The sequence below is a fragment of the Pistacia vera genome, unplaced genomic scaffold, assembly GCF_008641045.1.
Source record: "Pistacia vera cultivar Batoury unplaced genomic scaffold, PisVer_v2 Contig331, whole genome shotgun sequence".
Classification (NCBI taxonomy): Eukaryota; Viridiplantae; Streptophyta; class Magnoliopsida; order Sapindales; family Anacardiaceae; genus Pistacia; species Pistacia vera.
Genome location: NW_022196148.1, coordinates 260,869 through 276,629, shown reverse-complemented (window position 1 = coordinate 276,629; position 15,761 = coordinate 260,869). Strand labels below are relative to the sequence as shown.

Below are 15,761 nucleotides of genomic sequence, written 5' to 3'. Positions count from 1 at the left end.
GAAAATAAACCAGAAATAATGGAAAGATGACTTTCATGATAATAAACACAAGTTTAATCGAACTGCATGAGCATGTGGCCTACTGAAGCTAAAGAAAGATATAGCTAAAACTATACGAAGTCATTACATCCAAACAGTTACTATCCCCTCATAATCACTGCTTGCAATGTGATTTTTCGACAATTGCTCCAACTCAAGCAACTAAGTTTAGCTCGAGTGGGCATTTCGTAATGGGATATGCACATCTGTTGGTTCATTAAACACTGTAGCAATGAAATAAGCAGGTATTGAATAATCAATAAACAGTAATCACAAAAGCATACAACATGAGTCAAAATAATTTATTGACGGTGCCCCATATGCATAGCAATCTCAAGCAGAAGCAAGAAATTTTCATCTTAAGCAGTAAGATTGTAAAGTACTGTTAGGTTAGAGTTTGATATACAAATGCTAAATAGTCACCAAGCAGTACCCCAACCCATCACAGAGATGTCATGATTCATGCTAGCTATACAAATAATAGAAAAGCTTTTTCCCACAGGCAATTCTACATACTTATACAAATTGATATCATCAATTCCACCTGTCCCTGCACCAAATCAGACTATCATGTCCGAAACTTACTGAGGAAAATTCAAAAATCTTAATGCGCCTTGAAACTCGGCAGTAGCATACAATTCATTATCACGATCAAATTTATACTGCAAAATAAATTAAAAGAATCAGAGAACTGTATAGTAGCTGTTATAATTTACAATGAACAAGAAGAGGCTGGCAGATTTTTCCAAAGAAAGAAGTTCAATTACAATCATTTCGACAGAAGTTTTTTCAAGAAGTATAAGAGTTAAGCAGTTGGAAGTAATCATTTCTTAAACACTTGTATATACGAAACATAAAGCAACAGTTGTACTAACAAAATAGTACAACTTATAGCCAGAGCAATTGAGCAAGTCTAACTAAAAGATAGATGCCAGAAAACATTTTCAGAACTATAAATAATAGTTAACTGAAATTGTATAATATGATTACATTTTGACTCACCTCGAGACAATATTTGCAGCGTGGAAAAGGTCCCCCTGCCTTGGTTCAGCAATGCCCTCAATCGATAATTTGAAGTTTTGAACAACAAAACAGAATATATAAGTGACTAAAGCAGAGTTAATGGAAATATCATAGAACAGACAATAACACACATAAAAGGTGTTACTATAAGTTTTTCTTGAACAAAACTGAATATGAAAACCAATCATACTGGAGAAATCATTCACCTGTACTGAGTAAAATTAGTTAGACAGATTGGAAATCCTTAGAGCAGGATTATAGCCTTCTTTTATTATTGCGCTATGTCCCTTCCTCCTGTTATGTGATTGTCTGGCCCAATGCCGCCGTTTTTGTAAGTAATACTCTTGCAAGTCATTGAACTGTATCAAAATAGAATACCAAGAACCTTTTGGTCAAAAGGAAATAAATAATTTAGTTGTAAAAAGTTGTGATTTGACAGCACATTAATTTGACCAAGGATCTAACACCAAAATTTTTGGGCAACTTCGCCAAAAGAAAAATCAAAACTCTTTGAATTTTCAAGATAAAATAACTGAGCTTGGACTCGCCTTTTCTTGCAGTAGGCAGTCCGAGGTGAGTAACATGTGTGTACCAGACACACCGCAAACATCCCTAATTTGGACACCTTGAGAGCTTCTTGAGCCATCTCATCAGTATTCTTCTGTGAATTGTGTGAATTGGATGAAACTAGCCACCTTGTACATTGTGGGCCTTAGAGCTAATGCCTTTGCTATTTTATCGATCTGTAAAGGTCCTGGTTTTGCTGCACTGAACATCATCAGAGTCCTTCGTTTTAGTAAGCATCCTCTCTAGCCATGTGTAATTCCTTTCTATGTCTCTACAGCATGTATGTCTCCTTAATGTCTGAAGATCAGTTTGAATCTACAAAAGATGAAATAGACCAAGAAACCAAAAAATAAAATCAAATGAGCTTAAACAAAACTAATGTCAAGCCTACAGAAGATCTTCAATAAGAGAATATAAGCACAGATAATAATTACAATAGAAAACATAACAGACTCCTCATAAATCAATTTAAGTTCAAATTTGAAGTTCTAAATAGTTGATAGCAAATTCACTAAGAATATTTTGTTTCTAAACTGCCTTCAATTATGTTGATTCTAAAAAAACTACTAATCTAATCCACATAAATATTAAAGTTAACCTCATTGAGCTTCAAGTTTTGCTTCCGCAGAATACAAATTCATGTAGAATTGCATGTTGGTGGGCTCTTTTTGCTCATCTTTCTCTCTTCTCCTAAGTAAAGCCAATAGGCCATCTACCTCCTTAACTGACACCTCACAGCCTGTCTAAGAACAGAACAAGAATCACTACATTAAATGAATCAACCAACACACAACAAACTACAAGTCCTAACCACCACTGAGTGACCTGATGACAAAATAAAAAAAGAGATTCCTGAGTTTGAGTCTCCATGTGCTAATAGGGGTGACCATAGGAGAATTATCTCATCGGCTTTCAAGGCCCTAGGAGTAGTTGAGGCACGCAAGCTGGCCCGGACACCCGGTGATCACCCAAAAAAAAAAAAAAAAACCTTACAAGTTCACATGAACACAAACATAGACACATACATCTAAACTATTATACATTAACTAACTAAAATCTAATTGCATTTGTGCTATAATAACTGACCTGTTGTAATGCTTGATGTAGATGTGAATGGTGAACAGACTTCGCTACTTGAGCAGACGTTCTCTTCAATAACTAAAACATCCATTTCAAAATTAAATTGAAATTCAATGCATTAGATACAACAAAATACTTATTTGTCAGCTAGCGGAAGAAATCTGCTAAATACAAATGTTTTTACACGACTCCTCGTGCCAAGAGACAACCGGAAAAAATTTCAGAAAATATCATGAGAATAAGTAAAATTATAGTAGAAATGATATGAAAATGGCGAGCACTAACCTTATTGAGCAATAAATTAGGGAAAATATGTTTGGTAGTTAGAAATAACCGCAACAAGGACAGTCATTTTTGTTCTAACTGAGTGAAAATAACATGTAACAGAAACTATGTCCACAAGCAGTCAAGAACGCGTCCTTTATAATTCCATGCATATCGGAACAAGGTATCCTGTTGGTCTCCGTCTCCGCTCTTCCTCCGCCGCCATCAGCATCGGTTGTGACGGCGCGTCCGCCGTTGACGGAGGCTGTTGTTCCGATTTCACAGCTGGAACTAGAAAGCCAACCATTGAGGACTCCACCATTCAGAAGCTTAATATAAATTTATTAAAAAAAAAAATTCTTTCTTTTTAAATTATTTTAGTCGGTTTCCTGCAAAGGAGAGAAAAGTGAAGGAATGAAGATGATGCTGAGTTTGTGTACAGAGAGGTTTGGTTGGTTTGGTTTTATAACAACAACAGAGAATTGGTTCGTTGACAGAAAGAGAGAGAGAGAGAGGTTTTATGAGGGTGAAAACGGCCCACGTTAGGCGGGAATTTTCATCGAATCGTTTCTTTAAGTTAAGCATGTCGTACCGGCGTTAAATCCATTTTCCCCCTTCCTTTCTATTTGACTTTGTTAATGACAACTTGTGGAATTTTAACAATTGACGGCAATAAAAAACGGAAAAATTCTCTGCTCTTGGATTTGAACACTAAACTTGGATGATCCTTTATCAGCTAGTATAATTGTATAAGATTATAAATGGATTTTTTTTTTTTTTTAATCAAAAACCGTTTAACATATATGATTAATTTCAATCCTGGAGAATTAGTATCAAATCCATCGACAATATTCTCCACTTAAATCTAACAATCTTTAGTTATTGGAAGACATTAGCACAACAACCTACTCTACAATCTCCCTCACTTAAATCCTTAGAAAGAGATTAACGAGTAACTTGAATCCACCATTACAATCCTCACTTAAATTGTGAATGCTCATAGAGATGACAATAGATCTGATATTTTCAAGTACTCGGCCTGAAAAGATCGGCTTTATCCGATGTTCCTGGGCTTGGGTTAGGCCTGATTTTAAGGCCCGACCTGGTGTGGGCTGATCCTGGGTATGTCTTCAAGCCCGTCCCAGCCCAACAATTTAGTTTATTATACTAAATTACCCTTATACTATATTTAATTACAAGATTACCTAATTATATAACTCATTTTTTAAAACCCTATATGGATGGATGGATGCACTTTGTAGAAAGTTATTTATATTTTGGTGAGTATTCAAAAATAAATTAATATTTAAAAATTGTTCCAGAATTAAAATATAAATTTTTTTTTAAATTTATTAATATTTAAAATTCACATTATAAAAATTGACGGCTTGAGTCGAGCCTGAGGTTACAAAAAGCCTGTTAACTAGGCTTGGGCTTTACTTGTCATACCCGTGACAAACCCGAGTTAGGTTTGGGCCTTAACTGGTCATACCCGTGACAGGCTCGGATCAGACTTAGGCCATTGGATGAGATTAGGTTTGGGCTTGGATCAAGGAATATTTGATCCCGACTTAGTTTATTTTCATCACTAAATATTCATACGAGGAATCAAATCTAAGATCGGGTATCTATCTTACTATTTTCAATTCTCCCACACTATCTTAATTGGGTGTTCAAAAGAACCGGTTGGAACTGGAACGACGAGATACCCTGGGTTTGGTTTCGGTTCCTACCCAAAACCAGTCGTCAATGGATAGGTTTCGGTTCCAAATTTTTGAAACGTTACGTGCGGTTTTGGTTCTGGCCTATATTTAGGAACCGGAACCGGAACCAGGAACCGAAACTAAATAAAATAAAATTAAAGTTAGGGGAGTAATAAAAACTTTTGTAGAAAAAATAATGTGAATACATTTATTTATATTTCATAACATTTAAAGTAAGTTGGTTTGACTTTGAGAATCTATCTTACAAAGTAATAGAGTTTGTAATTTTGAATTATATATTTGTAATTTATTTTTGTTAACAAGTACCAGTGGGGGGTATTTGTAAGTTTTTAAAGGTTTTTTTGTCATTTTAAACTTTTGAGGGATCAGAATTTTACAGAAACCAGAACCGGAACCGTTGTTACGGTTCTGGGTTGGGTACCTAGGAATCAGAACCGACGGTCGATTCTAGTTCCAAATTTCAGGAACCATCAATTCTGGTTTCGATTGATTCCTTAAAAAAGTACAGAATACCCAGAACTAAACACCATCTAATTACCCACCACCGCCACGGGTAAACATGACTCACATGAGAGGCGAGAAATTCATGGCTGCCAGCTTCATTTAACAGCAGTTGGCATAATGAGTTTGGTCTGCTCTTGCAAACCGGCATAACTATCAGAACGCACCTCGTTTTGTAGTTTGATTGCTGTCTTATGACGACGAAAGGAAGCATTAAATTGCTGTCGCTAGATTATTTAACATTATCAGGGCTAATCTGACCAAAATATCTCTTAACCATGTGGAGGTCAGCAAGAAAGCTTTAATTGAAGCACGAATAGTGGTACCACAATGCTAGAATAGTAGGATTCTAGCCGATACCTCTACCTCTTACGTATTTCCTTCCTTGTATCTCTATTATTTGTGTGTGTATATTGACCACGTAAGGGAAAATACCCAATTAGTTATTTGGTTTTTTTCTTTTTATATATTATTTATGAACCGTTTGTGCTTTGTCGATCTTAACACCGTTATATGGTTCATATATAAAACTTGATTATCAGTTTAATTTAAGGCTAATATGCCATACATGACACGATTCAATTCATATATAAACTTGACAAAAGTGGGATATGAGGAATAAATGAAAGATTATAATCAGTCATAAATACATTTAGAAAACAGAAATACCGAAAGGGAGAGAGAGTGCTTATCTTATCATATTCGAATCTCGAAAAATAGATGGGTCTCTATTTAGTAAAATGTTTCTGGATATAATTACGAAGCTACTGCGGCAGAGAACGTACAATTCCTACCCTGTTTCCTTTGGCCGATTGCACGGAAGATATTCTTAAATGCGCAAGGTTTGGACAGGTGGAGAACTCCCAGCACTCACATACCAGGCCTTTACTTGTTAAGCTAATAACAATCTTACTTCTTCTGTCCTTGGACGACATGACAGCACCTGAACGATACAATGACTTCCTAAACTTTGATTGGTCCTCACTGACACACGCCTATGTCAGCCCTGATTTTTTGGGCATAACATATTTGATCCACATCAAGGGAAAATACCCAAATTTGGGGGTTTTTTTTTTAAAAAAAAAAATCTGTCCATTGGTTAGTTAATTTTTTTTTTTTTATATATATTATTTATCAACCGTTGTCTTTGCGATCTTAACACCGTTATATTGGTTCATATATAAAATTGATTATCAGTTAATTTAAGGCTAATAACTTAATAAGAGGCCATACATGACACGACATGTCAATTCATATAAACTTGACAAAATGGGATTTTTGAGGAACAAATTACAAGTTACAATTGATAAGTTCAACCACATTCAAAGGAGTTGGTTGCTTCAATAATTATAATTAACCTCAATGTGATGTGAGAAGAAAAAATTACCAAGGACAGAGTATACATCACCCAAAATATTGTCTCTCATCGCCGTGGACCCAAATCACTGATGTACGGCGAGACCCCCACGGTATAAATGTTGGTGACGGTGTACCTGTAGCAATCAAGCAGAACATACTGGAAGCCGCTGTGAAAATAATGAGCTTGTTAATAATGAGGGACCATAAGAAAGAAAATTCAAAGTAATCTCCTTCTCATGATTTTCAACAGCCTGCATTTATTGATTGTCAATATACATAATACATTAGATCTATACTGTTTCTTTCTACATATACAACTACCATATTGGTAATTTCAAGTGAAATTTCATTCTTTTTTCTCTAAACTGTTTAAGTCGCTTCGATGGAGGAGATGCAACAGAGTTCTATATACAATCTACAATTCCTCAAATCGGCTCCAGAAATGACTCAACCAGACTCATCTTCCGAGTCATCCTCCAGATAAGAATGAGGGGACCGAAGGTTTCCAGGTGTCTGACAAGCCTTCATTGTTTACAATGTTCGGCTTCATCATCTCTGATATTCACAAAACAGTCGTACAAATTCTCTGAAAACAAAAAAATAAATCAGAAAGAGCCGCCGAATTTCTGTTAATATCAATTACTATTATCATCCTTCTTAAAAATAATGAATTCTTGTAGCTATACAAGGAAAGAATCATTAAGATGTCTAAGTCAAATTTACACAAATAAAACATCATATATCCCTACCTATAGTATAATGTAGAAATTGAAAGCTACTTCCTAACATTACATAAAAAATTCAGATTCTGTACTTTACCTATTTTGGTCTTCGAGTATTGGGGATTCGTCAGTTTGAAATTATCTGGACAGAATGTGAAGGACATGTTAAAACTAGATCTCACTTTAAATGACAGAGCTATAGATTGTAAAAAGACCAGACTTACCAAACAAATACAAATCACCTCCAATAGTATTAACAGCAACCTCTGGTGCAGGCATCCCTTTCAACTCCTCTTTAAAGAGAAGAAACAGACCAAATCATATTATATAGATATAATACCATGCTATAGTATATAAAGATAATTTATCCTCTATTCATACTGCAAGATGTTTGCCAAAGAAACTCTCAATGCCAAAGACCAAGAGTCCAATTGCAATGGGGGGCCTCCAAGTGCAAAATGTGAAAATACTAATCATGAGGTTATAAGGTAGAATAATGGGGTCTTTTAGTGCTTTTACCCTAATGTCAACAAGCAAGACATGCACAATGAAACTTAACTGAACTTACAAATACGTTAAAACTCTTTACCTCCTCGGGCCTTGAGAAATTTGTCATAAGTTTCAAAGGCATGGTTCTCCACGCATTCAGAAAAGTGATCTGCAGAAGTGATAACAACCAAATTATTTAAATTCTGTATTGTGAGATGGTACAATTGTGAAAGCTTATTCTTAAATCACTTCCTACAACAATACTTTGTAGTATTTGTGTGCATTGTCCAAGTAATCTCAGAGTGATAATAGGGAATAAATAAGTGAAGAACCTTTTTTCTAGGCCAAAAAAAATAAAACTCGCATAAATTTGTCTACTTGATTCAACATAATGGCTCCAAATAGAACAAAAGTTCTTACAACCATTCAGAAAACAAACCAGCAGGACAATGATGTATGAAAATAAATTCTGGGAATATGTATTTATATAGTTAATTTAAGTACACGAACTTACATGCCATTCTTGGGCTTAGCATACATGAACACTGTCATAAAATAATAAAAGACTGCTATATGCTGAGCAAGAAAGCGATGAACCACCAAGAATCTCCCCCAATTCCTGCAATCAAATGCCTACACGATCAAGAAACTAAGCAACTGTAGTAATCAAATATTCAGACTGTTTTGGAGCCTACATTAAATAGGTGGCTGGGGTAAAAAATTAAAGATATCTAGCAAAACCCTTTAGTTATTGTGTTTGCAAGTTAGTAAGAAGATGGTCATTTAAAATGGCCTCCATCATGTTTCTCATTGGCAATGTCACTTTCCTCCTCAACCTAATTTTTTTACACTTGCCTTACTTCACCGATGTTATGTCCCTTAGCTGGGTTTGGGAAACTTCACCAACATATGATCATGGATAGAGAACTGGATACGGCAAACAGAATGTGGATTTTGGAGAAAAAACACAGGCTGCCTGCCATAAGTAACAGTGCAAGGCTCTTAAAATGAACTGTCTGAATTAAAAAACTACATTAAGTATATAAACCTAAAAAAGTAGGATATTTATTAAAAATCTACTTCCATGATAAGCAAGTTGGCATCTCATTCAGCTCAGCAAAATGGACTTTCAAATATCCGCTTGTCTCCCCAAGTAGTTGTTATCAGTATTACGTTTTGGTTGAAATTCAAAGATGCTGGACAAATTGAATACAGACTGTCCTTGACTTTACAGCAAAACAAACACAAGACAAGACTCCTTTTTCATCGCCTTTGAAGAAATCACATGCTATTGTTACTTAATTTGAGTTTGAATTTTCTACCTCCCGTCTTTGTTTGGTATAAGAAAGGGATGGAAAGTTGGAAACTTGCATTTGTCAACCCAAATCAGCCACTATAAACACAAATACAAAAGGCTTGAGAATGACATAAATCATAAATTTCTCCTCACTTAACTGCTTTGATTTCAGAAAGAATAAGTTACACGTGATTTTCTTTACGCGTTTTCTATGCTATTCCATATCTAGAAACAGGGGGTGCTCAAGAAAAAGACAAAAACTGACCTTCGATTTCGATTAATTACCGGTTTGAGAGAAAATACAAACCGATTTTACTAACCGGTTTACAATATTATAATAATATATTATATATTAGATTAAAATATATAAAAAATCCCTAAACCTAAATCCTTATTACATATGTATAAATGTTTAATTTTTATTTAAATATGTATTGTTAATGTTTGCAATTTAAATCAAGAAAAATTAAAAAAAATAATAATAATTTAAGCCTTAAGGGGAAAACGGTTCAAAACCGGTTTTCCCCTAAACTAGTTCGATTTCAATTCAAAAAAATTTATAAACCGAAAAACCGATTTGGTTCAAGAAAACGGTTAATCGGTTTTGAACACCCCTATCTAGAAGTTATTTTGTGACCAAAACAGCTTGAAAAATTGTAAGCAACCTAACATAACATTCATAAAATTAATAGAGGGTTTTCTAAATCTATACTTTTACGATTATATAATGATAAAGACGCCATAATATAGAGGCTTGAGAACTACATTGTTGATACATAGTAAATATTCGGTACTGAGAAGTGAACCTGAGAACTTTCCTAACCAACCAATTTCACATTTAATCGCATATACAAATTTACTATCTTGATCGTAAACTAATTTTAATTGATTTTGATTTTGATTTTACCGTTTAGGCTGCGAGTACAAGTACTTTTATTGTTCCTTTACTGTTTGCAGTCAACATTGTTGGGCTATCACTCTTCCAGCAAATTGCACTGATGAAATATGGTGCCACATTGTTATCAGCATCTTCTATATCAGAACTAAATCTGTAGGAAGCTGCAGGTTTGGAGACCGCCTGCAAAAGTACCGGCACAACTAAATTACTTCAAAGATTTGATGGAAAAATAACTGATCACTAGAATGATTCCTGACCTTATGATACACAAACACTTCATTTGTTTCACTACCACAGGCTATGTATTCACTGTTTACTGAGAGACCCACAAAATTCCTGTCATTGGTGTGGCCTCTAAAAGTGCGTATCTGAGAAAATAACAAAACATAAAAACATTGGTAATTTGTATTTCAGGAACTAGTATCTTAGAATATAGTATTTAATGCTATAAAAAGAACAGGCATATGTAGAGCTACTGATCGATGTATATGATAATGCAACTAACGATCAGTGTTACTTGAAGAACAATGAAATATCACAATGATAAAAAGCCTGAACTGGAAGAAATTGCTGAAGGCACAATAACTTACTGGAGAATTTTCCCTTACATCCCACAAGCGCAATGTGCTGTCAGTAGATGCAGAAGCCAGTTCATTTTCAGATAAAAATTTCACATATGAAACAGTTTTCTTGTGACCGCTGAACACAGAAAGTGGCTGGCTAATATTTCTCAAATCATAATAGTGAATATTGTGATCTGCGGAACCCACCTGCAAAAATTTTAAACTCCTTAATTATTTATTTTTTCCAAAATTAATAAATAAGTAAAGAAAGCCACTCGGTAAAGACTTGTCGGAATTAATTCACTTTTATCAATCATATACAGGTACAAGAAAAATACACACACTGCAGTTTACATCAGATTTTAAAAAATATTAAGCTTATATTCTTTCGGAAGAATGTCTACAGTAAGCTCTGGATAACAAATGTCAGTGCACATTTATACAAAAATCCAGTAGAAAAATTAAGAGAGACACACCGCTAAATGAATACTGGACCCTGGATTATACTTGACAGAACAAATATTTGCTTTCATATCAATGCTAAAAGCACTTGCTTCTTGCTTGGTGCACCAGATTTTAACCTGTCAAATAAACATGCACGAAGAAACCGTTTGAAAAATCAACTAACAATATCATTTGGAACCAGGTAAAACAAATTATGCCAGCAACTAAATGTCCACTCGACCGACTCATAACTATTGTGTAGAAGGGTAGAAGGACTCTAAATGAAATAGACAATTTATGCAGAGATCAGGCCAATTAATTAAACAAACACCTAGAAATTCTGAGAAATGCTCCACAATATTGAATCTCATGATAGTAGTCATAAAATCCTTAACTTTGTGAAATATGTAAAATTTAACAAAAGCGTTAAGGATTATTATAATCACAACTGCCCATTCTGCTTCATTTAAATGTGTCTTACAGAATGCTAAAGCTTAACTTGACGAAGATGCAAGTTACACGCCACTGGTATATAGGACATGCAGCTATAGTTTGCGAATACTATGATTGGCCACCAAAGGGAGACATAGATCAAGATTTTCGCCCTGGATGAAGTCCCCAATTAAATTTTCGTCTTCTCTACTTTCTATGACATGCTGAAAGCCACTCCCTTAGATTGTCAGCAGCTTTTTCTTTAAAGCAATAGGCTAACATGAGCTCCACATTCCTCAAATCTTAAATTCATGTTTAACAGGAAATCAGTTGCACAAGTACCTTGCAGTCATCACTACCAGATACAAGCATAGAAGGTTCAGTACATGAAAAATCAACACTCCAAGCCCGTTTCTCATGCTCCTCATATTCCATCACACTCTGAAAGGAAAAAAACATAATTCATATAGATAAATAAACCAGAAATAATGGAAAGATGACATTTCATGATAATAAACACAAGTTTAATCGAACTGCATGAGCATGTGGCCTACTGAAGCTAAAAGAAAGATATAGCTAATAACTATACCTGACTAGTCATTACATCCCAAACAGTTACTATCCCCTCATAATCACTGCTCGCAATGTGATTTTTCGTACAATTGCTCCAACTCAAGCAACTAAGTTTAGCTCGAGTGGGCATTTCCGTAATGGGATAATGCACATCTGTTGGTTCATTAAACATCTGTAGCAATGAAATAAGCAGGTATTGAATAATCAAATAACAGTAATCACAAAAGCATACAACATGAGTCAAAATAATTTATTGACGGTGCCCCATACTGCATAGCAATCTCAAGCAGGAAGCAAGAAATTTTCATCTTAAGCAGTAAGATTGTAAAGTACTAGTTAGGTTAGAGTTTGATATACAATATGCTCTAAATAGTCCACAAGCAGTACCCCAACCCATCACAGAGATGTCATGATTCATTGCTAGCTATACAAATAATAGAAAATCTTTTTCCCACAGGCAATTCTACATACTTATACAAATTGAAATCATCAATTCCACATGTCCCTGCACCAAATCAGACTATCATGTCCGAAACTTACTGAGGAAAATTCAAAAATCTTAATGCGCCTTGAAACTCCGGCAGTAGCATACAATTCATTATCACGATCAAATTCTATACTGCAAAAATAAATTAAAAGAATCAGAGAACTTGTATAGTAGCTGTTATAATTTACAATGAACATAGAAGAGGCTGGCAGATTTTTCCAAAGAAAGAAGTTCAATTACAATCATTTCGACCCAAGTTTTTTCAAGAAGTATAAGAGTTAAGCAGTTGGAAGTAATCATTTCATTAAACACTTGTCATATACAGAACATAAAGCAACAGTTGTACTAACAAAATAGTACAACTTATAGCCAGAGCAATTGAGCAAGTCTAACTAAAAGATAGATGCCAGAAAACATTTTCAGAACTATAAATAATAAGTTAACTGAAATTGTATAATATGATTACATTTTGACTCACCTCGAGACAATATTTGCAGCATGGAAAAGGTCCCCCTGCCTTGGTTCAGCAATGACCCTCAATCGACTAATTTGAAGTTTTGAACAACAAACAGAATATATAAGTGACTAAAGCAGAGTTAATTGGAAATATCATAGAACAGACAATAAACACACATAAAAGGTGTTACTCATAAGTTTTTCTTGAACAAAACTGAAATATGAAAACCAAAATCATTACTGGAGAAATCATTCACCTGTACTGAGTAAAATTAGTTAGCACAGATTGGAAATCCTTAAGAGCAGGATTATAGCCTTCTTTATTTATTGCGCTATTGTCCCTTCCTCCCTGTTTATGTGATTGTCTGGCCCAATGCCGCCGTTTTTGTAAGTAATACTCTTGCAAGTCATTGAACTGTATCAAAATAGAATACCAAGAACCATTTTGGTCAAAAGGAAATAAATAATTTAGTTGTAAAAAGTTGTGATTTGACAGCACATTAATTTGACCATGGATCTAACACCAAAATTTTTAGGGCAACTTCGCCAAAAGAAAAATCAAAACTCTTTGAATTTTCAAGATAAAATACCTGAGCTTGGACTCGCCTTTTTCTTGCAGTAGGCAGTCCGAGTTGAGTAACATGTTGTGAACCAGACACACCGCAAACATCCCTAATTTGGACACCTTGAGAGCTTACTTGAGCCATCTCATCAGTATTCTTCTGTGAATTGTGTGAATTGGATGAAACTAGCCACCCTTGTACATTGTGGGCCTTAGAGCTAATGCCTTTGCTATTTTTATCGATCTGTAAAGGTCCTGGTTTTGGTGCACTGACATCATCAAGAGTCCTTCGTTTTAGTAAGCATCTCTCTCTAGCCATGTGTAATTCCTTTCTATGTTTCTCTACAGCATGTATGTCCTCCTTAATGCTCTGAAGATCAGTTTGAATCTACAAAAGATGAAATAGACCAAGAAACCAAAAAATAAAATCAAATGAGCTTAAACAAAAACTCAATTGTCAAGCCTAACAGAAGATCTTCAATAAGAGAATATAAGCACAGATAATAATTACAATAGAAAACATAACAAGACTCCTCATAAATCAATTTAAGTTCAAATTTGAAGTTCTAAATAGTTCTGATAGCAAAATTCACTAAGAATATTTTTGTTTCTAAACTGCCTTCAACATTATGTTGATTCTAAAAAAACTACTAATCTAATCCACATAAATATTAAAGTTAACCTCATTGAGCTCTTCAAGCTTTTGCTTCCGCAGAAAATACAAAAATTCATGTAGAATTTGCATGTTGGTCTGGGCTTCTTTTTGCTCCATCTTTCTCTTCTTCTCCTCAAGTAAAGCCAATAGGCCATCTACCTCCTTAACTGACACCTCACAGCCCTGTCTAAGAATCAGAACAAAGAATCACTACATTAAATGAATCAACCAATCACACCAACAACTTACAAGTCCTAACCACCACTGAGTGACCTGATGACAAAATAAAAAAAGAGATTTCTGAGTTTGAGTCTCCCATGTGCTAATAGGGGTGACCATAGGAGAATTATCTCATCGGACTTTCAAGGCCCTAGGAGTAGTTGAGGCACGCAAGCTGGCCCGGACACCCGGTGATCAACCCAAAAAAAAAAAAAAAAAACCTTACAAGTTCACATGAACACAAACATTAGACACATACATCTAAACTATTATCCACATTAACTAACTAAAATCTAATTGCATTTTTGCCTATAATAACTGACCTGTTGTAATGCTTGATGTAGATGTTGAACTGGTGATACAGACTTCGCTACTTGAGCAGCAGACGTTCTCTTCAATAACTAAAACATCCATTTCAAAATTAAATTGAAATTCAATGCATTAGATACAACAAAATACTTATTTGTCAGCTAGCGGAAGAAATCTGCTAAAATACAAATGTTTTTACACGACTCCTCGTGCCAAGAGACTAACCGGAAAAAATTTCAGAAAAATATCATGAGAATAAGTAAAATTATAGTAGAAATGATATGAAAATGGCGAGCAACTAACCTTATTGAGCAATAAATTAGGGAAAATATGTTTGGTAGTTAAGAAATAACCGCAACAAGGACAGTCATTTTTGTTTCTCAACTGAGTGAAAATACACATGTAACAGAAACTATGTCCACAAGCAGTCAAGAACGCGTCCTTTATAATCTCCATGCATATCGGACACAAGGTATCCTTGTTGGTCTCCGTCTCCGCCTCTTCCTCCGCCGCCATCAGCATCGGTTGTGACGGCGCGTCCGCCGTTGACGGAGGCTGTTGTTCCGATTTCACAGCTGGAACTAGAAAGCCAACCATTGAGGACTCCACCATTCAGAAGCTTAATATAAATTTTATTTTTAAAAAAAAAAATTCTTTTGTTTTTAAATTATTTTAGTCGGTTTTCCTGCAAAGGAGAAGAAAAGTGAAGGAATGAAGATGATGCTGAGTTTGTGTACAGAGAGGTTTGGTTTGGTTTTATCTACACTAGGGGTGTTAAAAAAAAAAAAAGACAAAAACCGAACTTCAATTTCGATTAATTACCGGTTTGAGAGAAAATACAAACCGATTTTACTAACCGGTTTACAATATTATAATGATATATTATATATTAAAATCAAATATATAAAAATCCCTAAACCTAAATCCTTTACATATGTATAAATGTTTAATTTTATTTGATATGTATTGTTGATGTTTCTAATTTAAATCAAGAAATTAAAAAAAAAAAAAAATTAGTTTAAGCCTTAAGGGGAAAACGTTAAAACCGTTTTTCCCTAAACAGTTCGGTTTCAATTCAAAAAAATTTCTAAACGCAAA

At 34.6% G+C, this 15,761-nt stretch overlaps 1 protein-coding gene and 1 long non-coding RNA gene across 2 annotated transcripts; both read right to left on the bottom strand.

Annotated features, from left to right (window-relative positions):
- Window positions 1-7,532: 7,532 nt before the first annotated feature.
- LOC116137596 lies at window positions 7,533-8,300 on the bottom strand. Its single transcript, XR_004129210.1, has 3 exons — window positions 8,283-8,300; window positions 7,869-7,937; window positions 7,533-7,572 (listed from the first exon to the last, which is right to left on the bottom strand). It is a non-coding gene; the product is annotated as an uncharacterized LOC116137596 (long non-coding RNA).
- A 1,505-nt stretch (window positions 8,301-9,805) lies between these two features.
- Window positions 9,806-15,403, bottom strand: LOC116137589 (E3 ubiquitin-protein ligase COP1-like). The gene is made up of 13 exons (XM_031423286.1): window positions 14,967-15,403; window positions 14,678-14,755; window positions 14,163-14,318; window positions 13,509-13,868; window positions 13,176-13,333; window positions 12,941-13,006; window positions 12,516-12,594; window positions 11,992-12,147; window positions 11,745-11,843; window positions 11,003-11,107; window positions 10,554-10,733; window positions 10,221-10,331; window positions 9,806-10,143 (listed from the first exon to the last, which is right to left on the bottom strand). The coding sequence occupies exons 1-13, from the start codon at window positions 15,273-15,275 to the stop codon at window positions 9,976-9,978; spliced, it is 2,025 nt and encodes a 674-aa protein (XP_031279146.1). The 5' UTR covers window positions 15,276-15,403; the 3' UTR covers window positions 9,806-9,975.
- Window positions 15,404-15,761: the final 358 nt, after the last annotated feature.